General features: G+C 44.0%; 1 protein-coding gene across 1 annotated transcript in view; it reads left to right on the top strand.

Annotated features, from left to right (window-relative positions):
- The window catches only part of LOC138666763 (zinc finger protein 850-like), a 146,806-nt gene that overhangs the window by 56,644 nt on the left and 66,415 nt on the right, over nucleotides 1–23,747 (top strand). The window contains exons 6-7 of the mRNA XM_069754938.1: nucleotides 299–404; nucleotides 2,689–4,022. Coding sequence (XP_069611039.1) covers nucleotides 299–404; nucleotides 2,689–4,022 — 1,440 coding nt within the window. The remainder of the gene's footprint in view (nucleotides 1–298; nucleotides 405–2,688; nucleotides 4,023–23,747) is intronic.

Genomic DNA, 23,747 nt, shown 5'->3' with positions numbered 1-23,747 from the left:
AGTGGACAGCGTCTTTAACTTGTGTTTTTCATGCAACTTGTATTCTCAACTTAGATGTGTTCACGTTACTTTCGCCATTCTCTTTATAACACTGTCAGTGGTTTTGTCAGGCTATCTCTTAAAAACACATATTTTTTGACAAAAACAAGCTCTTATATGGCAATATTGATGGAAACATGCTAAAATTCTGGTTCTAGAAATATGTAGATTAAAAAAAAGTTTCTGTGACCTGTTTGTGCTGTCCTCAATGGGTACAAGATCAGGTACATAAATTTATGTATGGGTTTTGTTTGTTCAGGATGAAGATCTGATTCATATTAAAGTTGAAGTTATTGAGGAAGATGAGAATGACATGATGACTAACGAATTTAAGGAGGAGGAAGACAGTGTATATATCAGCCCAGGTGAGTGATGAGTATTATGAGAACAGACAAATGATAATTATGTTATTGTATTAACATTAACTTCCATAAACCTCAGTTTATCAAAACGATGCATCTACTTAGTTTGAAAAAAATGCCTGTTGGTGGTTTTAGGTTGTCGTATTCACTGTTTTGGCATTGTTCATATGTCTTTTGCTTCAGGACTTCAATACGTTTTCTTTCAAATTAATTTTATAGGGAAGGGTTACAATACAGACATGAGGGAATATACATAGAAATAGTAAATGTAACAAGACAAATTGGAGGAAAGGGGCAGGGAGAAACAGAATGTAGATAGGAGGGACATGGGAACATAAATACGGTACATATACATAAAAGGTCAACTGAACCTTTTGCACCTTATACAGTATTTGCAGAAAAAAACAACTTTAAAGTCTAGTCAATCAAAAATAAATGGTATAGATTCCCACTATACATACCGTATATACTCGAGTATAAGCCGAGATTTTCAGCCCAAATTTTTGGGCTGAAAGTGCCCCCCTCGGCTTATACTCGAGTCACGGTAGCGGTGGGGTCGGCAGGTGAGGGGCTGAGGGCGCTGGGGTATACTTACCTAGTCCCAGCGATCCTCGCGCTGTCCCTGCCGTCCCACGGGCTTCGGCGCTGCAGTTTCTTCCTCTCTTCAGCGGTCACGTGGGACCGCTCATTACAGAAATGAATAAGCGGCTCCACCTCCCATAGGGGCGGAGCCGCTTATTCATTTCTCTAATCAGCGGTGCCGGTGACCGCTGATAGAGAAAGAAGCTGCGGCACCGAAGACAGGAGGGGACAGCGCGAGGATCGCCAGGACTAGGTGAGTATAGCATATTCACCTGTCCTCGTTCCAGCCGCCGGGCGCCGATCCATCTTCCCGGCCGGCTCCTCCATCTTCCCGGCGTCTCTGCTCTCTGACTGTTCAGGCAGAGGGCGCGATGACGCATATAGTGTGCGCGGCGCCCTCTGCCTGATCAGTCAGAGCAGAGACGCCGGGAACATGGAGGCGCCGGAACGAGACGCCGGGAGCTGCAATCAAGGGAGGTGAGTATGTGTTTTTTTTTCTTTATTGCGGCAGCGGCGGCACAAATTTATGTGGAACATCTATGGGGCACAGTGAACGGTGCAGAGCACCGTATATGGCACAGCACAGCTATGGGGCACAGTGAACGGTGCAGAGCACCGTATATGGCACAGCACAGCTATGGGGCACAGTGAACGGTGCAGAGCACCGTATATGGCACAGCACAGCTATGTATGGGGCACAGTGAACGGTGCAGAGCACCGTATATGGCACAGCACAGCTATGGGGCACAGTGAACGGTGCAGAGCACCGTATATGGCACAGCACAGCTATGGGGCACAGTGAACGGTGCAGAGCACCGTATATGGCACAGCACAGCTATGGGGCACAGTGAACGGTGCAGAGCACCGTATATGGCACAGCACAGCTATGGGGCACAGTGAACGGTGCAGATCACCGTATATGGCACAGCACAGCTATGGGGCACAGTGAACGGTGCAGAGCACCGTATATGGCACAGCACAGCTATGGGGCACAGTGAACGGTGCAGAGCACCGTATATGGCACAGCACAGCTATGTATGGGGCACAGTGAACGGTGCAGAGCACCGTATATGGCACAGCTATGGGGCACAGTGAACGGTGCAGAGCACCGTATATGGCACATCTATGGGGCACAATGAACGGTGCAGAGCACCGTATATGGCACAGCTAGGGGGCACAATGAACGGTGCAGAGCACTATATGGTTCACACCTATGGGGAAATATGAACGGTGCAGAGCACTATATGGCACAGCTATGGGGAAATAATGATCTATTTTTATTTTTGAAATTCACCGGTAAATGCTGCATTTCCACCCTAGGCTTATACTCGAGTCAATAAGTTTTCCCAGTTTTTTGTGGCAAAATTAGGGGGGTCGGCTTATACTCGGGTCGGCTTATACTCGAGTATATACGGTACTTTGATCAAGTTTTATTTTTAAGGACTCCTATTTATGAAGATCTATCGAGTTCCATATGGACCATTTCAAGTTAAAAATTAGTAATTTCTGATTGCATATTCAAACATATTATTGTTAATTACTCTGTGTATAACGTCTGTAATTGAGGGAATACATGTTTTGCCATTTAGACAGGACTTCAATAGGTTTTCTGACTTAATGGCTTTTAGATGATTTTTTTTTTTTTTTTTTTTATTGAGGTAGCATTCGTACAAATTTAATTTCTGTTTTGTTTTTCATTCAACAGGTTTATTGAGCACCACAGAAGCCATAGGTGAACGTCTGGTGTTACCTCCAGATTGTAAAAGTATAGTTAACAACTTTACACAAGAATTTGAAGGACAGCATTTTTTTACACCTGATATATCCGCTATCCTGCCAAGTAGCAATTTGTTATTTAATCCGTATGTTCAGGAACATTCACTGGATAGTTCTTTCATTGTTTCAAGTACAGATCACGGAGATGATAAATATTATCCTTGTTCCAAATGTGGGAAGTACTTCAAAAATAGAGCAAATCTTCTTCGGCATCTGAGAATTCATACAGGAGAGAAACCTTTTCCATGTTCTGTATGTGGGAAATGTTTTACCCAAAAAAGTGGTTTTATTCAACATATGAGAATTCACACAGGGGAGAAGCCATTTTCATGCTCTGAATGTGGAAAACGCTTTAGGTTGAAGTCTACTCTTGCTCAACATAAAAAAATTCACACAGGAGAAAAGCCATTTTCATGTCTAGATTGTGAAAAATGGTTTGCCAGAAAATCTGAACTTTTTAGACATGTGAGAACTTACCACACAGACAATAAACTGTTTCTGTGCACTAAGTGTGGGGAAAGATTTTCAAAAAAATCAGATTTTATTCAACATCAAAGCATTCATACAGGAGAGAAGTGTTTTTCATGTTCTGAGTGTGAGAAATGCTTTACAAGAAGGTCTAACCTTGTAAAACATCAGAGAGTTCACACAAGGGAGAAGCCATTTTCATGTTCTGACTGTGGAAAAAGTTTTGTGAAAAAGTGTAAACTTGATAAACACTTGAAAATTCATGCTGGGGAAAAACCATTCTCTTGTTCTGATTGTGGTAAATGCTTCATGTTGAAGTTTAACCTTGTTACGCATCAAAAAATTCATACTGGAGAAAAGCCATTTTCTTGTCTGGAGTGTGGGAAATTTTTCTCTCGGAAGGCTAACCTTGTTGAACATCAGAGGATCCATATGGGAGTGAAAAGATTTTCATGTTCTATATGTGGAAAACTGTTCTCACACAAAACAGCTGTTGTCCAACATGAGAGAAGTCATGTAGGAGAAAAACCATTTACTTGCCTTGAATGTGGGAAATGTTTTACACGGAAAGCCAGTCTAATTGAACATCATAGTATTCACACAGGGGAGAAGCCATTTTCTTGCTCAATGTGTGAAAAGCGGTTTTCACACAAATCAGTCCTTGTACAACATGAGCGATCTCACATGGGAGAGAAACCGTTTTCTTGTTCTCAGTGTGGAAAGTGTTATACACGGAAAGCTTACCTTGTTGATCATCAGAAAGTTTGTAAGTTTGGAAAGCCATCTGCATCTATGTGAGAAAACAGCTACTGTCCCTGGATTTCTACCAAATCCTATTCATCAAAGAAGGCTTGTGATAGGGATAATATTCACATGGTTCTTCTTCCTAGTGATATCTCTCCATATTCTGAAACATGTTAACCATAACTGATATCGCATGAAAAAGACACTGCTTAAATGCTCTAAAGGGAAAAGAATGGTAGACTTAGAAATCTCACATTGTTTGACTTGGAAGCAAGATGAGTATAAGCATCTAAGCATAATTTTTTTGGGGGGTTAATACTGATCTCAAAATCTGTATATATCCATTATCTTCAGGTTCCATATCAAATGTACAGTAGACAATAATCATTACTTTTTTTTCGGTTTTATGTCTTCCTTAATTAAAATTATAATAATCTTTTTATTTAAATATTTTTCCAAGTTCTAGATATTATCGTTATTTTAAAGAACACAATATGTGGCCAAAAGTATATAAAAACCCTTTTGAGTTATTGAGTTGAGGTATTTCAGCTACAGTATTTGCAAACGGATGCATACGGTCATATAATCAACATAGACAATTATACATTGATTTAATGTTGTTCATAAACATGTCATAGGCTACTACCCTTGCTGCAATTAAATTTGTAAAATCTTTCAACTGCTCATTTTCCTTGTCAGCTATACAGTGGATATAAAAAGTCTAGCCCCCCCTCCCCCCCCCTGCTAAAATGCCTGGCTAAAAGTCATGTCTAAAAAAAAAAAAAAAAATACAAGTACAAATAAGTTGAAATCATTTTGATAGGGGAAATAAAAATAGCCAAAAAAAAGTTATTGCACTAGTGTGATGTTTCTCTTATCATTGGGGATGTGGTTGTGTTCGGGATTAGCTAATCCCATTTAAATGTATGTTGGAGTCAGTACATCTGCGTTCATTTACAGTGATTCCGATTAACCCCTTATAAAGTTTACCTGTTCTGATAGGATTTTTATGACATTATGCTCTCTTATTGTTAAAACTTATGTCGGGAGAAAGGTTAAAAAAAGTAAAAGTCATTAAATGTACCATGGAACACTGTGAGGTTGGTCATCAAGAAGTGGCTTAAATTTAGCACAACTATGACATTACCTAAAAATGGACGTCCCTCAAAAAGTGATGAAAAGACAAGAAGAAATTTGACCAGCGAGATTTCCAGGAGGTGTAAAGCACCATTAAAGCAGCTGCAGGCATTTCTGGCAAGTACTGAATTTGTACTGCGTGTGACGACAATCTCCTGTATTCTTGATTTGTCTGACTTGTAGTAGGGTGGCAAAATGTAAGTCTTTTCTTATAAGGAAAGACATCCAAGCCTGGATGTGTTTTGCCAAAACCTGCATCAAGTCTGCCAAAAGCACATGGGAAACCAAATTATGGTCTGATGAGAGCAAGGTTGATTTTTTTTTTTTTTTGTCTATAATTCCAAAAGGTATGTTTATTGTAAAGCCAACACGGCATCACCAAAAGAATATAAAACCCACAGTGAAGCATGGTGGAGCCAGCAGTGTGTTTTTCAGTAGCTGGAAATTGGGCTTTAGTCAAGGTGTAGAGAATTATGATCATATCCAAATATCAGTAAATTTTGCAACAACACCTTCAAGAATTTTCTAAAAAACGGAAGAGGATTTTCACCTGTCAGTCTTACAAGCATATCTACAAAATAAAAAAGAGTGGCTTTGGCAGAAGATGGTCAAAGTTTTGGAATGGCCCAGACTTCCAGTTGAAAATCTGTGAGGTGACCTGAAGAGGGCCCTGTATAAAGTGCACCCGTTGAGATCTGCTGGCCAGCACCCGGCAACAATAGGGAATTTTGCCTATTGGTTCATTTTGATCACTGTGATAGACCCTATCACAGTGATCAAAATAAACAAAATAGTAACTAAAACCCCCCTTTATTTCCCCCTTAGTTTTTTTTTTTTAACTCAAATAAATTTTTATTGAGAATAACAAGGCAATTAACATATTTCATTTACATTTTCAATACAGAGTATTCCCCCCCTCCCCCTTCAGACAACCCCCTTCGGTCCCAAAGCCCCCCTCCCCCACCCCACAAAGCAGCTCATCTTGTTAATTACTACCATCATTAAAACAATAGTTATCTAATCCCTCAACCACTCGTATAAGCCACACTTCACATTACTACCCCATAGCAATCCATGGAGACCACATTTTATTGAACGTTTCAGTTTTCCCTTTCTTCTTATAAATCCCTTTTTCTAGTGTCAGGCCCTGTTTTACGTACTGGAGGAATTCTCCTCTTGACGGCGGCTCTTCCCTAATCCAGTTTCTAGCTATCACCTTCCTAGCCATGTACAACAATCTAGCTATAGCTATCTTTAGGTGTTTATCCACCCCAATCTCATCCACGCATCCCAACAAACAGACAACTGGATCCCTTGGCACCGTGCATCCATACGCACCTTCCATACGACTTAAAACTACCACCCAGAAGGCAGCCAACCTCGGACATGTCCACGTCATATGGAAAATGTCTGCATCCGTAGACCTACACCTCGGACATTCAGAGTCATTACGCAATCCTGCCTTATATAGCACCATCGGAGACCTATAAACTCTGTGTATCACATAAAGCTGTGACAGTCTATACGGTTCACTCAGCGACAGTTTTGGGATCCATTCCAACACCGACTCCCAAGTCTCGTTATCCATTGGGCCCAGATCTCTTTCCCATTTAGCTCTCGCCATTATTGGAAACCCCAATAGGAAAGTGTGCAACAGATCCCTGTACAGAGTGGATATGACTCCTCCAGTCGTCCCGTCATTACACACATACTCCAGTACTATATCCCTTTGAATCCTAATACCTCTGTTCCTACTCTGAGCTCCAAAGGCATGCCTCATCCGCAAATACTGATACTCCCCTGCAGTCCCAAGGTCAAATTCCGCCTGCAATTGGGAAAATGATTTCAGTTCACCTTGTTCAATTATTTGATACACATACTGAATCCCTTTGCCCAACCATTCTATCAATACCCCTAATGCCTCAAATTCTATCATATTGTTATTATGCCATAACGGCGAGTATCTAGTCAAGTCCGTGATCCCACGTACGTGCCTCAATCTACTCCACAGCTTGCGTATCAACAGCAAAGTCGGGTATAGCTTCCCCAAACTCTCCAAGGATCCATCCTCCAAACATTGTACCACTGGCCTTCTTTTTGTCACCACTTCCATCAACCGCTGTACCGCTCCAGATGACCCCTCATGCGCCCAGCCCCTTAGATGCTGACTCTGGGCTGCAAGGAAGTACAATTCAGGGTTAGGCAATGCCAGACCCCCATCATCCTTGGGTCGCTGAAGTGTCTCCAGTTTAATACGCGGATGTTGCCTCCCCCAAATCAAATTCCTAAACAGAGAGTTGATCTGTCTAAATTTCCCACGTGGTATCCAGACCGGTGCATTGTGGAGAATATACAGTATTTTCGGCATCAGAATCATTTTGATAAGATTCACCCTACCTACCACAGGCAAATGCAACTTAAGCCATGCATCCGCTTTTGCCTTGAGGGCACCCAAGATTGGAGTCAGATTCTCATGTATATAGTCAGTGACCGGCATAGATACCCATATTCCCAGGTACTTAAATTTACTCGTCACCCCCAGTCGCCCATCCTCCAATGGTTCCCCATCCACATCGTCCACCTTAAACAAGATAGACTTACTCCAGTTTATCCTAAGCCCCGACACTGATCCAAATCATTCAATAATCCCAATGGCTCCCTCCAAAGATGCAACTGGATCAGCCAGAAACAACAAAATGTTGTCCGCATACAACGCCACCCTTTCTTCAATCACCCCATATTTAATCCCGTCATCTCATCAGACCGTCGAAGCGTAGCAGTCAGCGGCTCCACTGCTAGAGCAAACAAAAGGGGGGAAAGCGGACACCCCTGCCTCGTCCCTCTAGCCAATTGTATGGTCCGTGACAACTCTCAATTTACCCTAACCCTAGCCATCGGCATCGAGTACATTAATTGAATCCAGGATATGAACTGCGGTCCAAACCCCATTCTTCGCAACACCTGCCAGAGATACCCCCACTCCACACTATCGAACGCCTTGTGAGCATCTAAAGATGCAATAACTCTCTGGCCACAGTTATCAGCTCTGAGTTGCAAGTTCACATACAGTCTTCGCAAGTTGATCGCAGTTGACCTATCAGGCATAAAGCCAGATTGATCTGAGTGTACCAGGCCAGAAATAACACTTGTCAACCTCATCGCCAACACCTTAGCCAGGAGTTTAACGTCAATAGTAAGTAAAGAAATTGGTCGGTATGAGTCCGGCTGTGTCAGGTCTTTTCCCTCCTTTGGAATCACCACTATTGTGGCCTCCCGCATAGATGCCGGCAGCCTTCCGCCAATCCTAGCCTCCTCCAAGACCACCTTCAATTTAGGGATCAACACTTCCCCCAAGTTTTTATAAATTTCAGCAGGAAATCCGTCTACGCCAGGCGCCTTCCCATTAGCCATCGACTGCAATGCCCGTCCCAGTTCCTCCTCCGTAATGGGAGCCTCCAAATCCTCCCTATCCCTGTCACTCAGCCTCGGGAGCTCCAACTCCTCAAGGAACGCCACCGTGTCCTCCATTGACCCATCTACCCGAGAGGAGTATAAGTCTGCGTAAAAATCTGCAAAAGTCTCCAAAATCTCTGAAGTCTCCGAAACAGCAACACCACTCCCAGACACCAAAGAGTGAACAAAGGAAGTATTTCTCTGGGCAGATGCCACCAGCGACAGCAAATGACCCACTGATTCACCCTCCTGATAATAGGCCAGATTCATGAATTCCCTCTTCCTTTCAGCCTTACTCAGCAAGACCGCCTCTAGCTGGTTTTGAGCTGCTTTCAACCTCCTCCCAGCCTCCAAAGTACCCATTATTACCATCTCATCCTCAGCCCATCTATCGCCAACCTCTCTACCTCTCTCGATTTCCGCTTACACCTGCTAATATCCCTAAACAACAGCCCTCTCAAGTACGCTTTCATGGCTTCCCACACAGTAAGCACATCTACACTTCCCTCATTTATCTCAAAAAATTCCACTAATTCCTTCTTAATCTTCTCCAAATCTATACTGTGTAGCCAATTAGGGTGAATTTTCCACTCCCTTCTGCTCCCGTTCCGTGTCCCCACTGGTCTAAATTCCACTTCAACTGCACTATGGTCTGAGAGAGCCCTAGGTAAATATCTCACATCCCCCACCATCGTATCTAATAATCGGTTACCCAGTGCCAGATCAATCCTAGACAGCGTACCATGAGCTGGTGAGTAGCATGAATACGCCCTTTCCCCGATATGCCTAACTCTCCATAAATCAACCATGCCCACTTCCCCGACATAAGTCCCAAACGTAGTGGTATGTCCCGCCGTCCTACTCTGGGGGTTTTTGTTCTTGTCCCAAAAGTCATCACATATATTATTAAGGTTGCCGATAATTAGTAATGGTAACGGTCCCCAGCGCTCTACCCTCTCCAGCACCTCTTATCTTCTTGCTTGAGTATGGGGGCGGAATATACATTGCCACTATACATATCAATACTCCATTCATTTTACATTTCACCACCACATACTGACCATCCAAATCTTCTTTTACCGCTACCTCCTCATATTGCACCCCAACAGGAATCAACACAGACACACCCCCTAGAGTACGTCGAGAAAGTAGAATGATACGCTTTCTGTATCCAGCGCCTACTCAGTACGTTCACCCTCTCCCGCACTAAATGCGTCTCCAGCAGGCATATCATTGAGACCTTCTGCTCTCGGACATACTGCAAACTTGCCGTTCGCCGTGTTTTATCCGCCAGACCTCTCATATTCCAACTCAATATTTTAATACATTCTCCCCCCCTGTGGCTCATCATTTCTCATAATATCCAATTTCCCAAGTATGAGCTGCCCCACCCCTCCCATCCCCCCTACCCCTTCCCGCCCCCCTACCTCCTCCCAACTTACCCCCTAACCCCCACAGTGTAACGCATTTTTCCTCTCAGCAAGAGTGGGGCTCCACTGCCCACTGCGAACACTCTCCCTCACTTAACCCTCTCCATTCGCGTCCCGCTGCCACACTAAACATAATTTCCCCTAACTTTAACTTTATTATAACTTATCATAGCACTTCTATGACATATAAGAAAAATAGCAAACCAATTTACAATATCCGTCATAGCCCTCCTCCCCCACATTTGGTAGACAGTACTGTCCCCTCCGGCCAGTCCTCAACATGGCCTAGCAGAACCCTCAGCAGTTGCTCAACTTTTTTAACCGACGCTAACAAGCGCAAAACTCTCCGCCAACAACAGAGAAACCAATTTCCAGCCAGATCTCGTCGACATGTCAGTCGCCCACTCCTTTCAGCTTTTTCTCATTGGTGTCAAGCCACTGGGTAGCGTCCTCCGGTGTCAGGAAGAAATGTGTCTTATTAAAGGCCACCAGTCTCAGCTTGGCGGGAAACATCACTGAGTACTGCACTCCCAGCTCCCTCAGTCGCCGCTTGACTCCAGTAAACTTCATCCGCTGCTTCTGAACCGCAGCGGAATAATCCGGATAAATGGCAATTTTCTGACCTCCAGCCGTCAGATCTTCCATCTCTCTAGCCTTTCTGAGAATAATGTCTCTGTCCCTGTAGTTCAGTATTTTAGCAAGCATGGTACGGGGATTTGCTCCTGGGGCAGGGGGCTGCGGCGGGACCCTATGAGCTCGTTCAACAGCAAAAACTTTTGTCAACACTGTGCTCCCAATCTTCTCCAACATCCAGTTCTCCACAAACTCAGTGGGATTTTTCCCCTCAGTCTTTTCAGGCAGCCCCACTATACGTATATTATTTCTTCTGGATCTATTTTCCAGATCCTCATTTTTGGCAGCGAGCTCGGCTATTGCTTGGGCGAACTTCTTTTCAGCTTTTTGTAGCTTAACTATGTGATCTTCTGCCGTGCTCACCCTCTCCTCCACCACTCCTATACGTTTGTCCATTTTCTGCAGAGCCGCATTAATCTGTGCCGTGTCCCCTTTAACTTCCTGCATCTGCTGGGCTAGGGAGTTCAGGGATTGCTGACATGAAGAGATCAGTGTGATAACATCTCTAAGGGTCGGCTCCTCTCCCTGTGATATGCCTCCAGGTCCCCCACTAGCCCCAGCCATGCTGCCTCTCTCCTTCCCCCTCTGTACCTCATGCTGCTCGGCTGTGCTTGCTTCCTCCTCCTCCTGGTCAGCTCCAGATCCTGGTTCTGCCTCCTCAGCAGCCTCCACTCTGGCATACTGCTGCAGCTTTGCGGCCACCTCCATGCGCCGCTGACATGCGGCGTTCTCCTTCTCGGCGTCCTCCCTAGCATCGGAGCCATCTTGGCCGGCTCCTGCATCGCTGCTGCCAGCGTCTTTCTGCCGCCTCCTGGTCATCGCTGCCGACTCCGGACCCGCTGCTCCGCACCGCTGCACTCTCCGGACCTTCAGCCAGCCGGATTTAGGTGAGTTTACCCGAAAATCGGGGTTAAAGCAGGATTTTTGTCCTTCTGGCAGCAGGAGCACTCTTCCCTGCTTCCACTCACATGGCCAGCTAGGACACGCCCCCATTTCCCCCTTAGTTAGGGAAAAATAATAAAATTAAAAATATATATATTAATTTCCATTAGGGTTGGGGCTAAAGTTAGGGTTGGGATTACGGTTGGGTATAGGGTTAGGGGTGTGTTGGGGTTAGGTTTGTGGTTAGGGGCGTGTTGGGGTTAGGGTTGGAGTTAGAATTAGGGGGGTTCCACTGTTTAGGTACATCAGGGGGTCTCCAAATGTGACATGGCGCCACCATTGATTCCAGACAATTTTGCGTTCAAAAAGTCAAATGGTGCTCCCTCCCTTCTGAGCCCTGGCATTCACCCAAACAGTGGCTTTCCCCCACATATGGGGTATCGGCTTACTTAGGAGAAATTGCACAACAAATGTTGTGGTCCGTTTTCTCCTGATACCGTTGTGAAAAAAAAAAAAATTGTTTCCAAAGTAAATATTTTGTGAAAAAACGTGTTCATTTTTTCCTTCCACATTGCTTTAGTTCTCGTGAAGCACCTGAAGGGTTAATAAACTTCTTGAGTGTGGTGGGGTGCAGTTTTTATAATGGTGTCCCTTTTGGTTATTTTCTGTTATATTAATCCCCCCAAAGTCACTTCAAATGCAAGGTGGTCCCTAAAAAAATTGGTTTTGTAAATTTTGTTGGAAAAAATGAGAAATCGCTGGTCAACTTTTAACCCTTATAACGTCCTAACAAAAAAATAGTTGTGCTGGTGTAAATTGTGCTGGTGTAAAGTAGACATGTGGGGGATGTTATTTATAAAGTATTTTGTGTGACGTATCTCTCTGATTTAAGAGCATACAAATTCAAAGTTTGAAAATTGCAACATTTTCAAAATTTTTGCCATATTTCCGTTTTTTTCATAAATAAACGCAAGTCATATAGAAGAAATTTTACCACTAACATGAAGTATAATATGTCACGAAAAAACAGTCTCGGAATCAGTGGGATCCGTTGAAGCTTCCCGAGTTATAACCACATAAATGACAGTGGTCAGAATTGTAAAAATTGGCTTTGTCATTAAGCACAAAATTGGTTCAGTCTCTAAGGGGTTAATGTTACAACATGCAAACACATTTTGTATTTCAAAGAGTTTATTGAACCATCATACAGTGGAAAATAGAAAAGCGGATAAAAGGAAAACATACGTGTTCAAGACATAATAAGCAATATCAAATTTGGCAGCGATGTGTGGACAAAATAAAAAAAATATGCATACAAATGTGTGTGCAGGGCTGCTATCAGGGCTTTACTGCCCTTACTGCTATATGGGGCTCAGTGAGCAGAAATAAAGAGGGGAGGCCCAGATCAGTCCGGGCCCCCCATCTTGTGCTTCTGTACACTGGGCCCGATAGTATAATAAATTATCGTTCGGTGACGCACATCTTGGCGCAGGGAGTCTTCTTGAAGCTCCACTGCCGTCAAAACTGAACTCTAATGGAGTCTCTCCATCTCTTCTGTGACACGCCAGCACGTACATGCACCACACGCTGGGATACCAGAAGTGGAGCTGCAGGATCTCGTATGAGAGGTAAGTATGAAAAACTTTCTAATTCAAATGGGTTTGAGGGGAGCAAGTAATGAATTGAGGGTGTGGGATGGGAGACCGTGAATGATGACGTATTGAGATGGGGGAGTGCCAATGATGATAAATTGGGGTTTGGAACAGCAAATGAATTGAGGGGAGACGGGACAGCAAATTAAATGAAGGTGGGTAGTGGAGAGGGCAAATGATGAATTGAAGGTGGGGTACAGCAAATTATAATAGAGGGTGGGAGGAGAGCAAATGATGATGAATTGACGGTGGAGTACATCAAATGATGAATTGAGGGTGGGAGGAGAGCAAATGATGAATTGAGAATGGAGTAAAGCAAATGATAATGAATTAGGGGTTGGGGAGTAAATATTGAATTGAGGGTGGAAGATAGAGAGGACATGACATAATGAATTGTGGCATGTAAATATAATGAATCGGGGGAGGTGGAGGGTGTTGAGGATGCAGGAGTGTGACTGGTAATGAATTGGGGGGAAAGAGAACGAGTGCTAACTAATTTATATTTATAATTATAAATATATTATAATTTATTGGGTGGGGAAAGTGGCTATTTATAGTTAGGTGGGCCAGTGGTGGATTGTATAATAACTAGTGATGAGATAACGTCAAGTCCATGCGGCTGCATGTTTTGCGGCTGTTACAGCTGCAATGCAAGCAGGGATTGTCTAACATACATGCAATCCCTGCATGGATTGCGGCTGGCTAACAACTGCAAAACATGCAGCCGCAGGGACTTGAACATATTATCCGAGTACTTCAAGATACTCGGATAACACTGTATCCGAGCACATTTGCTCATCACTAATAGGGATAGGCGAACCCGAGCAGTAAAGTTCAACGTTCATACTGAACACCTAGTGTTCTGGCACGGACACTGAAAACGAACTTCACCAGGAAGTCAGTGTTACTGTTTGGGTTTGGCCCCTGAATATTGATGTTTTTTGCACTGTCATGTGCATGACAGCGCAGCAAACACCACTTCTTATCGGAGGTAGAATCATCACCGCCGGTCAGCAGCCGTGGTTCTCACGCATGAGCTCGCGGCTGTGATTGGAGGTATAAAGTTTCATTTAAATACAGTTGTGGCCACAAGTATTGACACCCCTGCAATTCTGTCAGATAATACTCAATTTCTTCCTGAAAATGATTGCAAACACAAATTCTTTGTTATTATTATCTTCATTTAATTTGTCTTAAATGAAAAAACACAAAAAGAATTGTCCTAAAGGCAAATTGGATATAATTCCACACCAAACATAAAAAGGGGTGGACAAAAGTATTGGCACTGTTCGAAAAATCATGTGATGCTTCTCTAATTTGTGTAGTTAACAACACCTGTAACTTACCTGTGGCACCTAACAGGTGTTGGCAATAACTAAATCACACTTGCAGCCAGTTGACATGGATTAAAGTTGACTCAACCTCTGTCCTGTGTCCTTGTGTGTACCGCATTGAGCATGGAGAAAAGAAAGAAGACCAAAGAACTGTCTGAGGACTTGAGAAACCAAATTGTGAGGAAGCATGAGCAATCTCAAGGCTACAAGTCCATCTCCAAAGACCTGAATGTTTTTGTGTCTACCGTGCGCAGTGTCATCAAGAAGTTTAAAGCCCATGTCATTGTGGCTAACCTCCCTAGATGTGGACGGAAAAGAAAAATTAACAGATTTCAACGCAAGATTGTGCGGATTTTTGATAAAGAACCTCGACTAACATCCAAACAAGTTTAAGCTGCTTGATGTTTTGGGGTTGCTTTGCTGCCTCTGGCACTGGACTGTTTGACTGTGTGCATGGCATTATGAAGTCTGAAGACTACCAACGAATTTTGAAGCATAATGTAGGGCCCAGTGTGAGAAAGCTGGGTCTCCCTCAGAGGTCATGGGTCTTCCAGCAGGACAATGACCCAAAACACTTCAAAAAGCACTAGAAAATGGTTTGAGAGAAAGCACTGGAGACTTCTAAGGTGGCCAGCAATGAGTCCAGACCTGAATCCTATAGAACACCTGTGGAGAGATCTAAAAATGGCAGTTTGGAGAAGGCACCCTTTAAATATCAGGGACCTGGTCAGTTTGCCAAAAAAGAATGGTCTAAAATTTGTTGTGAATTCTGTGGTCACAAGTGGTATTGCAGTCTCTGGGCGTCCTCCCTCAGGTGTTTTGGTGAGCTCGTTGGCTGCCTTGCTATTTAGCTCCACCTGAGTCTGTCTTCCTTGCTCCTTGTCAATGTTCCAGTGTTGGATCTGAGCTACTGCATCTTTCCTTGGGCCTGCTGCTCTGCTAGATAAGTGCTTCTAGTTTGTTTTCTGTTTTTTCTGTCCAGCTTGTTATTATCTTTTGCTGGAAGCTCTGAGAAGCAAAGGGGTGCACCGCCGTGCTGTTAGTTCGGCACGGTGGGTCTTTTTTGCCCCTTTGCGTGGTTTTCGTTTTAGGGTTTTTTGTAGACTGCATAGTTCTCTTTGCTATCCTCGCTCTGTCTAGAATATCGGGCCTCACTTTGCTGAATCTATTTCATTCCTACGTTTGTCTTTTCATCTTGCTAACAGTCATTATATGTGGGGGCTGCCTATTCCTTTGGGGTATTTCTCTGAGGTAAGTCAGGCTTGTATTTCTATCTTCAGGCTAGTCAGCTCCTCAGGCAGTGCCGAGTTGCATAGGTAGTGATAGGCGCAATCCACTGCTGCTTCCAGTTGTGTGAGGACAGTTCAGGTACTGCAGTCTACAGAGATTCCACGTCTCAGAGCTCGTCCTATTGTTTTGGGTTTTTGCCAGATCTCTGTATGTGCGCTGATTACTGCACGCTGTGTTGCCTGATTGCCAGCCATAACAGTACAAGGAGCCAATTCAATGATTTCCAATAGAGGGAAAAAAGAAATCCTGACATCATTTTTTTTTCTTAGCTCTGTCTTCAGTCTTTTTTTTCCCCTAGACATTAGAGTGCTTCAGGACACAGCTGTGGACATGGATATTCAGGCTCTGTGCTCCTCAATGGATAATCTCGTTGTAAATGTACAAAAGATTCAAGATACTATTTATCAGAAATCGATGCTAGAACCAAGAATTCCGATTCCTGATTTGTTTTTTGGTGACAGAACTAAGTTCCTGAGCTTCAGAAATAATTGTAAGCTATTTTTGGCCTTGAAACCTCATTCTTCTGGTAATCCTATTCAACAGGTTTTGATTATTATTTCTTTTTTGCGCGGCGACCCACAGGACTGGGCGTTTTCTCTTGCACCAGGAGATTCTGCATTGAGTAATATTGATGCATTTTTCCAGGCGCTGGGATTGCTTTACGATGAGCCTAATTCAGTGGATCAAGCTGAGAAAAATCTGCTGGCTTTATGCCAGGGTCAGGATGATGTAGAACTATATTGTCAGAAATTTAGAAAATGGTCAGTACTCACTCTGTGGAATGAATCTGCACTAGCGGCTTTGTTCAGAAAGGGTCTCTCTGAAGCTCTTAAGGATGTAATGGTGGGATTTCCTATGCCTGCTGGTTTGAATGAGTCTATGTCCTTGGCCATTCAGATCGGTCGTCGCTTGCGCGAGCGTAAATCTGTGCACCATCTGGCGGTATTGTCTGAGAGTAAGCCTGAGCCTATGCAGTGCAACAGGACTATGACTAAAGTAGAACGGCACGAACACAGACGTCTGAACAGACTGTGTTTCTATTGTGGTGATTCTACTCATGCTATTTCTAATTGTCCTAAACGCACTAGGCGGTTCGATAGCTCTGCCGTTATTGGTACTGTACAGTCCAAATTCCTTTTGTCCATTACCTTAATGTGCTCTTTGTCATCATATTCTGTCATGGCGTTTGTGGATTCAGGCGCTGCCCTGAATCTGATGGATTTGGATTATGCTAAACGTTGTGGATTTTTCTTGGAGCCTTTGCGGTGTCCTATTCCGTTGAGAGGAATTGATGCTACACCTCTGGCCAAGAATAAGCCTCAGTACTGGGCCCAGCTGACCATGTGCATGGCTCCTGCACATCAGGAAGTTATTCGCTTTTTGGTACTGCATAATTTGCATGATGTGGTCGTGTTGGGGTTGCCATGGCTACAAACCCATAATCCAGTATTGGATTGGAACTCTATGTCGGTAACCAGCTGGGGTTGTCAGGGAGTACATGGTGATGTTCCATTTTTGTCTATTTCGTCATCCATTCCTTCTGACATCCCAGAGTTCTTGTCGGACTTTCAGGATGTATTTGAAGAGTCCAAGTCTGATGCCCTTCCTCCGCATAGGAATTGTGATTGTGCTATCGATTTGATTCCTGGTAGTAAATTCCCTAAGGGTCGTTTATTTAATTTGTCCGTACCTGAACACACCGCTATGCGCAGTTATGTGAAGGAGTCCCTGGAGAAGGGACATATTCGCCCATCGTCGTCACCATTGGGAGCAGGGTTCTTTTTTGTAGCCAAGAAGGATGGTTCGCTAAGACCGTGTATTGATTACCGCCTTCTTAATAAGATCACTGTTAAGTTTCAGTATCCCTTGCCATTGATTTCTGACTTGTTTGCTCGGATTAAGGGGGCTAGTTGGTTTACTAAGATTGATCTTCGTGGTGCGTATAATCTGGTGAGAATCAGGCAGGGAGATGAATGGAAAACGGCATTTAATACGCCCGAGGGTCATTTTGAGTATCTGGTGATGCCGTTCGGACTTGCCAATGCTCCATCTGTTTTTCAGTCTTTTATGCATGACATTTTTCGTGAGTATCTGGATAAATTCTTGATTGTTTACTTGGATGACATTTTGATCTTCTCAGATGATTGGGAGTCTCATGTAAAGCAAGTCAGAATGGTTTTCCAGGTACTGCGTGCTAATTCCTTGTTTGTGAAGGGATCAAAGTGTCTCTTCGGTGTGCAGAAAGTTTCATTTTTGGGGTTCATCTTTTCCCCTTCTACTATCGAGATGGATCCGGTTAAGGTTCAGGCCATCCAGGATTGGACTCAGCCGACATCTCTAAAAAGTTTGCAGAAATTCCTGGGCTTTGCTAATTTTTATCGTCGCTTCATCTGTAATTTTTCTAGCATTGCCAGACCATTGACCGATTTGACCAAGAAGGGTGCTGATTTGGTTAATTGGTCTTCTGCTGCCGTGGAAGCTTTTCAGGAGTTGAAGCGTCGTTTTTGCTGTGCCCCTGTGTTGTGTCAACCTGATGTTTCTCTTCCGTTCCAGGTCGAGGTTGATGCTTCTGAGATTGGTGCAGGGGCGGTTTTGTCACAGAGGGGTTCTGGTTGCTCAGTGTTCAAACCATGTGCTTTCTTTTCCAGGAAATTTTCTGCTGCTGAGCGTAATTATGATGTGGGCAACCGAGAGTTGCTGGCCATGAAGTGGGCATTCGAGGAGTGGCGTCATTGGCTTGAGGGTGCTAAGCATCGCGTGGTGGTTTTGACTGATCATAAGAACCTTACTTATCTTGAGTCTGCCAAGCGCTTGAATCCTAGACAGGCCCGTTGGTCGTTATTTTTTGCTCGTTTTGATTTTGTGATTTCATACCTTCCGGGCTCTAAAAATGTGAAGGCGGATGCTCTGTCTAGGAGTTTTGTGCCCGACTCTCCGGGGTTATCTGAGCCGGCGAGTATCCTCAAGGAAGGAGTCATTGTGTCTGCCATCTCCCCTGATTTGCGGAGAGTGTTGCAGAAATTTCAGGCTAATAAACCTGATCGTTGTCCGGCCGAGAAACTGTTCGTCCCTGATAGGTGGACTAGTAAAGTTATCTCTGAACTTCATTGTTCGGTGCTGGCCGGTCATCCAGGAATCTTTGGTACCAGGGAGTTGGTTGCTAGATCCTTTTGGTGGCCGTCTCTGTCGCGGGATGTGCGTGCTTTTGTGCAGTCCTGTGGAATTTGTGCTAGGGCTAAGCCCTGCTGTTCACGTGCCAGTGGGTTGCTTTTGCCCTTGCCGGTCCCGAAGAGGCCTTGGACACATATTTCGATGGATTTCATTTCTGACCTTCCCGTTTCTCAAAAGATGTCTGTCATTTGGGTGGTCTGTGATCGCTTTTCTAAAATGGTCCATCTGGTGCCCTTGGTTAAATTGCCTTCCTCCTCTGATTTGGTGCCTTTGTTCTTCCAGCATGTGGTTCGTTTACATGGCATTCCTGAGAATATTGTTTCTGACAGAGGTTCCCAGTTTGTCTCAAGGTTCTGGCGAGCCTTTTGTGGTAGGATGGGCATTGACCTATCTTTTTCCTCGGCCTTCCATCCTCAGACTAATGGCCAGACCGAACGAACCAATCAGACCTTGGAAACATATCTGAGATGTTTTGTTTCCGCTGACCAGGATGATTGGGTGTCATTTTTGCCGTTGGCTGAGTTCGCCCTTAATAATCGGGCCAGCTCGGCTACCTTGGTCTCTCCATTTTTCTGCAATTCTGGGTTCCATCCTCGTTTCTCTTCAGGACAGGTTGAGTCTTCGGACTGTCCTGGTGTGGATTATGTGGTGGACAGGTTGCAGCAGATCTGGACTCAGGTAGTGGACAATTTGACCTTGTCCCAGGAGAAGGCTCAGCTTTTCGCTAATCGCAGACGCCGTGTGGGACCCCGACTTCGTGTTGGGGATCTGGTTTGGTTATCTTCTCGTCATATACCTATGAAGGTTTCCTCTCCTAAATTTAAACCTCGTTTTATTGGTCCGTATAGGATTTCTGAGATTCTCAATCCGGTGTCTTTTCGTCTGACCCTCCCAGACTCCTTTTCCATACATAATGTATTCCATAGGTCGTTGTTGAGGAGATACGTGGCACCTATGGTTCCATCTGTGGAGCCTCCTGCCCCTGTTTTGGTGGAGGGGGAATTGGAGTATATTGTGGAGAAGATTTTGGATTCTCGTGTCTCTAGACGGAAACTCCAGTATCTGGTCAAATGGAAGGGTTATGCTCAGGAAGATAATTCCTGGGTTTTTGCCTCTGATGTCCATGCCCCAGATCTTGTTCGTGCCTTTCATGTGGCTCATCCTGGTCGGCCTGGGGGTTCTGGTGAGGGTTCGGTGACCCCTCCTCAAGGGGGGGGTACTGTTGTGAATTCTGTGGTCACAAGTGGTATTGCAGTCTCTGGGCGTCCTCCCTCAGGTGTTTTGGTGAGCTCGTTGGCTGCCTTGCTATTTAGCTCCACCTGAGTCTGTCTTCCTTGCTCCTTGTCAATGTTCCAGTGTTGGATCTGAGCTACTGCATCTTTCCTTGGGCCTGCTGCTCTGCTAGATAAGTGCTTCTAGTTTGTTTTCTGTTTTTTCTGTCCAGCTTGTTATTATCTTTTGCTGGAAGCTCTGAGAAGCAAAGGGGTGCACCGCCGTGCTGTTAGTTCGGCACGGTGGGTCTTTTTTGCCCCTTTGCGTGGTTTTCGTTTTAGGGTTTTTTGTAGACTGCATAGTTCTCTTTGCTATCCTCGCTCTGTCTAGAATATCGGGCCTCACTTTGCTGAATCTATTTCATTCCTACGTTTGTCTTTTCATCTTGCTAACAGTCATTATATGTGGGGGCTGCCTATTCCTTTGGGGTATTTCTCTGAGGTAAGTCAGGCTTGTATTTCTATCTTCAGGCTAGTCAGCTCCTCAGGCAGTGCCGAGTTGCATAGGTAGTGATAGGCGCAATCCACTGCTGCTTCCAGTTGTGTGAGGACAGTTCAGGTACTGCAGTCTACAGAGATTCCACGTCTCAGAGCTCGTCCTATTGTTTTGGGTTTTTGCCAGATCTCTGTATGTGCGCTGATTACTGCACGCTGTGTTGCCTGATTGCCAGCCATAACAAAAATTCCAGCGGAGCATTGTAAGAAACTTATTGATGGTTACTGGAAGCGGTTGGTCGCAGTTATTTTGGCTAAAGGTTGTGCAACCAAGTATTAGGCTGAGGGTGCCAATACTTTTGTCTGGCCCATTTTTGGAGTTTTGTGTGAAATGATCAATGTTTTGCTTCATTCTCTTTTGTGTTTTTTTCATTTTAAGACAAATTAAATGAAGATAATAATACCAAAGAATTTGTGATTGCAATCATTTTCAGGAAGAAACTGAGTATTATCTGACAGAATTGCAGGGGTGTCAATACTTTTGGCCACAATTGTAATAAAAAAAAAAGGCGTGGGGTCCCACCATTTTGACAATCAGCCAAGCTAAAGCAGACAGCTGGGGGCTGGTATTCTCAGGCTGGTAAGGGGCCATGGATATTAGCCCCCCCCCAGCCTAAAAATAGCAGCCCACAGCCTCCCAGAAAAGGCACATCTATTAGATGCGCCAATTCTGGCACTTTGCCCGGCTTTTCCCACTTGCCCTGTAGCGGTGTAGCCTCTCCATCAGTAATCTGTGAGCTTGATGTCACAAAGTCGAGCTGTGCCGCTCACTTTTTTTCTTTTTCTGGTCTAATACAAATGTGACATGAACCCCACTGCTACAGGGCAAGTGGGAAGAGCCAGGCAAAGCGACAGAATTGGCGCATCTAATAGATGTGCCTTTTCTGGGCAGATGCAGGCTGCTATTTTTAGGCTGAGGGAGGCCAATATCCATGTCACCTTACCAGCCTGAGAAAACCAGCCCCCAGCTGTCTGCTTTAGCTTGGCTGGTTGTCAAAATTATTTAAATTAAAAAATATGGCACGGGGACCTCTCTGTTCATGATAACCAGCCTTGCTGATAGCTGAGGGTTGCAGACCCTAGCTGTGAGTTTTGCCTGGCTGGTTATCAAATATTCAGGGGAACCCATACAGTGTTTTACTTTGTTTTATTCTTATTTACAGTGCAGGCACAGGCTGATGAATACTCTCATCAGTCGCTCCTGCTCTCACTGTTATTAGCATCAGCTGATGGGAGCAATAGTCCCATCAGCTGACACCAGTGACCGGAGGTAAACTTTATACCTCTGATCACAGCTGCGTATTCACTGATCAGTGGTGATGATTTTACCGCCGATCAGAAATGTTTGCCATGCTGTCATGCACATAACAGCGTGACAAACGGGATGTTCAGGCCCCCCATTCAAGTGAATGGGGTCCGGGTCTGGTTACTGTTTTGGTACCCAAACTTTTTGTAACTGTTCGGCCGAACATCCAGGTGTCCACCCATCTCTAATCACTAATAATAACTAATTATATATTAATGGTGGATGCACATCTGTATTCAGCTGTGTAGTGTAGAAGTTGGGGAAAGTGGAGAATGTGCTGTAGAAGAAGTGGTCCTCTACATAACTGCGTTATTTTATGCAGAGACGAGTTCTGGCGGTTTATACTGGATAAAGAAAAAAAAAAGCGAAGATGAAGGACTTCAACTACAGATGTAACTAGTGAGTCAATCTATCACCTGTACACTTACACTATATACAGAACTCTTGTGTATAATGTCACTGGTGATCCCTGTATTACATGTACACTGACACTATATACAGAGCTCTTGTGTATAATGTCACTGGTGATCCCTGTATTACCTGAACACTATGTACAGAGCTCTTGTGTATAATGTCACTGGTGATCCCTGTATTACCTGTACACTATATACAGAGCCCCTGTGTATAATGTCACAGGTGATCACTGTATTACCTGTACACTTACAGTATATACTATGTACAGTGCTCCTGTGTATAATGGCAGTTATGGTGATTAATAAAAAATCCACAATACTAATATCAGTATTGTAGTATTCAGTTACTTTGTGGTGGTGATATGTGATCAGATCATGGTGTGGTGGTATTTGTCCCTTGTATGTGGTATTCCGTCACTATGTGGTCTGGTCATGGTGTAACAGTATTTGTCCCTTGTATGTGGTATTATTGGTAATTTTATAAATGTATGTGACACAACCTTCGTCAGGCTGCATAATTTTACAACGTTAACAGGCTGCAGAGGTACAATTGTACCTTCATATATATTTTATTGAAATTTGGCCAATATATTCTGGACCAAAACTGCAGAGATGTCACGAAATTTCAGCCCTCTATGGCTTTTCGAAAAAAAAAAGGTATTGCAATTTTAAAACGGAATAGTTACAATTGTATCTACTCAGCCGGACGAAGGTTAAAGAAAAATACAAATGCACCTAAAAAGAGTATAGGATATTTTAAGAAATATTTAATAAGTTAGAGTATTGCTCTGCCAAAAGAGTCTACCTTGTTTTGGTGGCAGCCTTAAAAAATAAAAAATCTTTTGGCCAAAATAAAATCTGATGGCTATGTATGTAATATGGTGTTTGATGGTAACTGTTAATGTGTGATTGGTGAGTACGTGGTGCAGAAGTGGAGTTTTTCCAAGAATGGCTGGTGGGACTGTGGAAAGTTTGAGGGGGGAGGTGGAGTCTCAAAGGGGCCCCAAAATGTTGCTGGGGCCCTGAAATTCCTGATGGCAGCCCTGTGGGTGTTTATTATATACACATTAGATCATCAGTACAGTATAACAGGAAATAAAATAAGTCCATGGTCCTGAAGTACTTCCTACACCCTGCTTTCTATTCACCACCATCTGAGCCAGAGCACAGGAAGTAACCAAACAACAAAATGAATGAAAGAACAGGATGGAAGTTAAAAAGACAAGACTAAGTAGCAATGGAAATTTAGAGAGCATAGTACTCCGTTTACCAACTCCTCAGGGGTAATCCCCTATTTAGTTCATGAGTT

Source organism: Ranitomeya imitator, chromosome 2 (genome assembly GCF_032444005.1).
Source record: "Ranitomeya imitator isolate aRanImi1 chromosome 2, aRanImi1.pri, whole genome shotgun sequence".
In the NCBI taxonomy this organism is placed as follows: Eukaryota; Metazoa; Chordata; class Amphibia; order Anura; family Dendrobatidae; genus Ranitomeya; species Ranitomeya imitator.
Note: the sequence above shows the minus strand (reverse complement) of the source record. Positions and strands in the feature narration are given on the sequence as shown.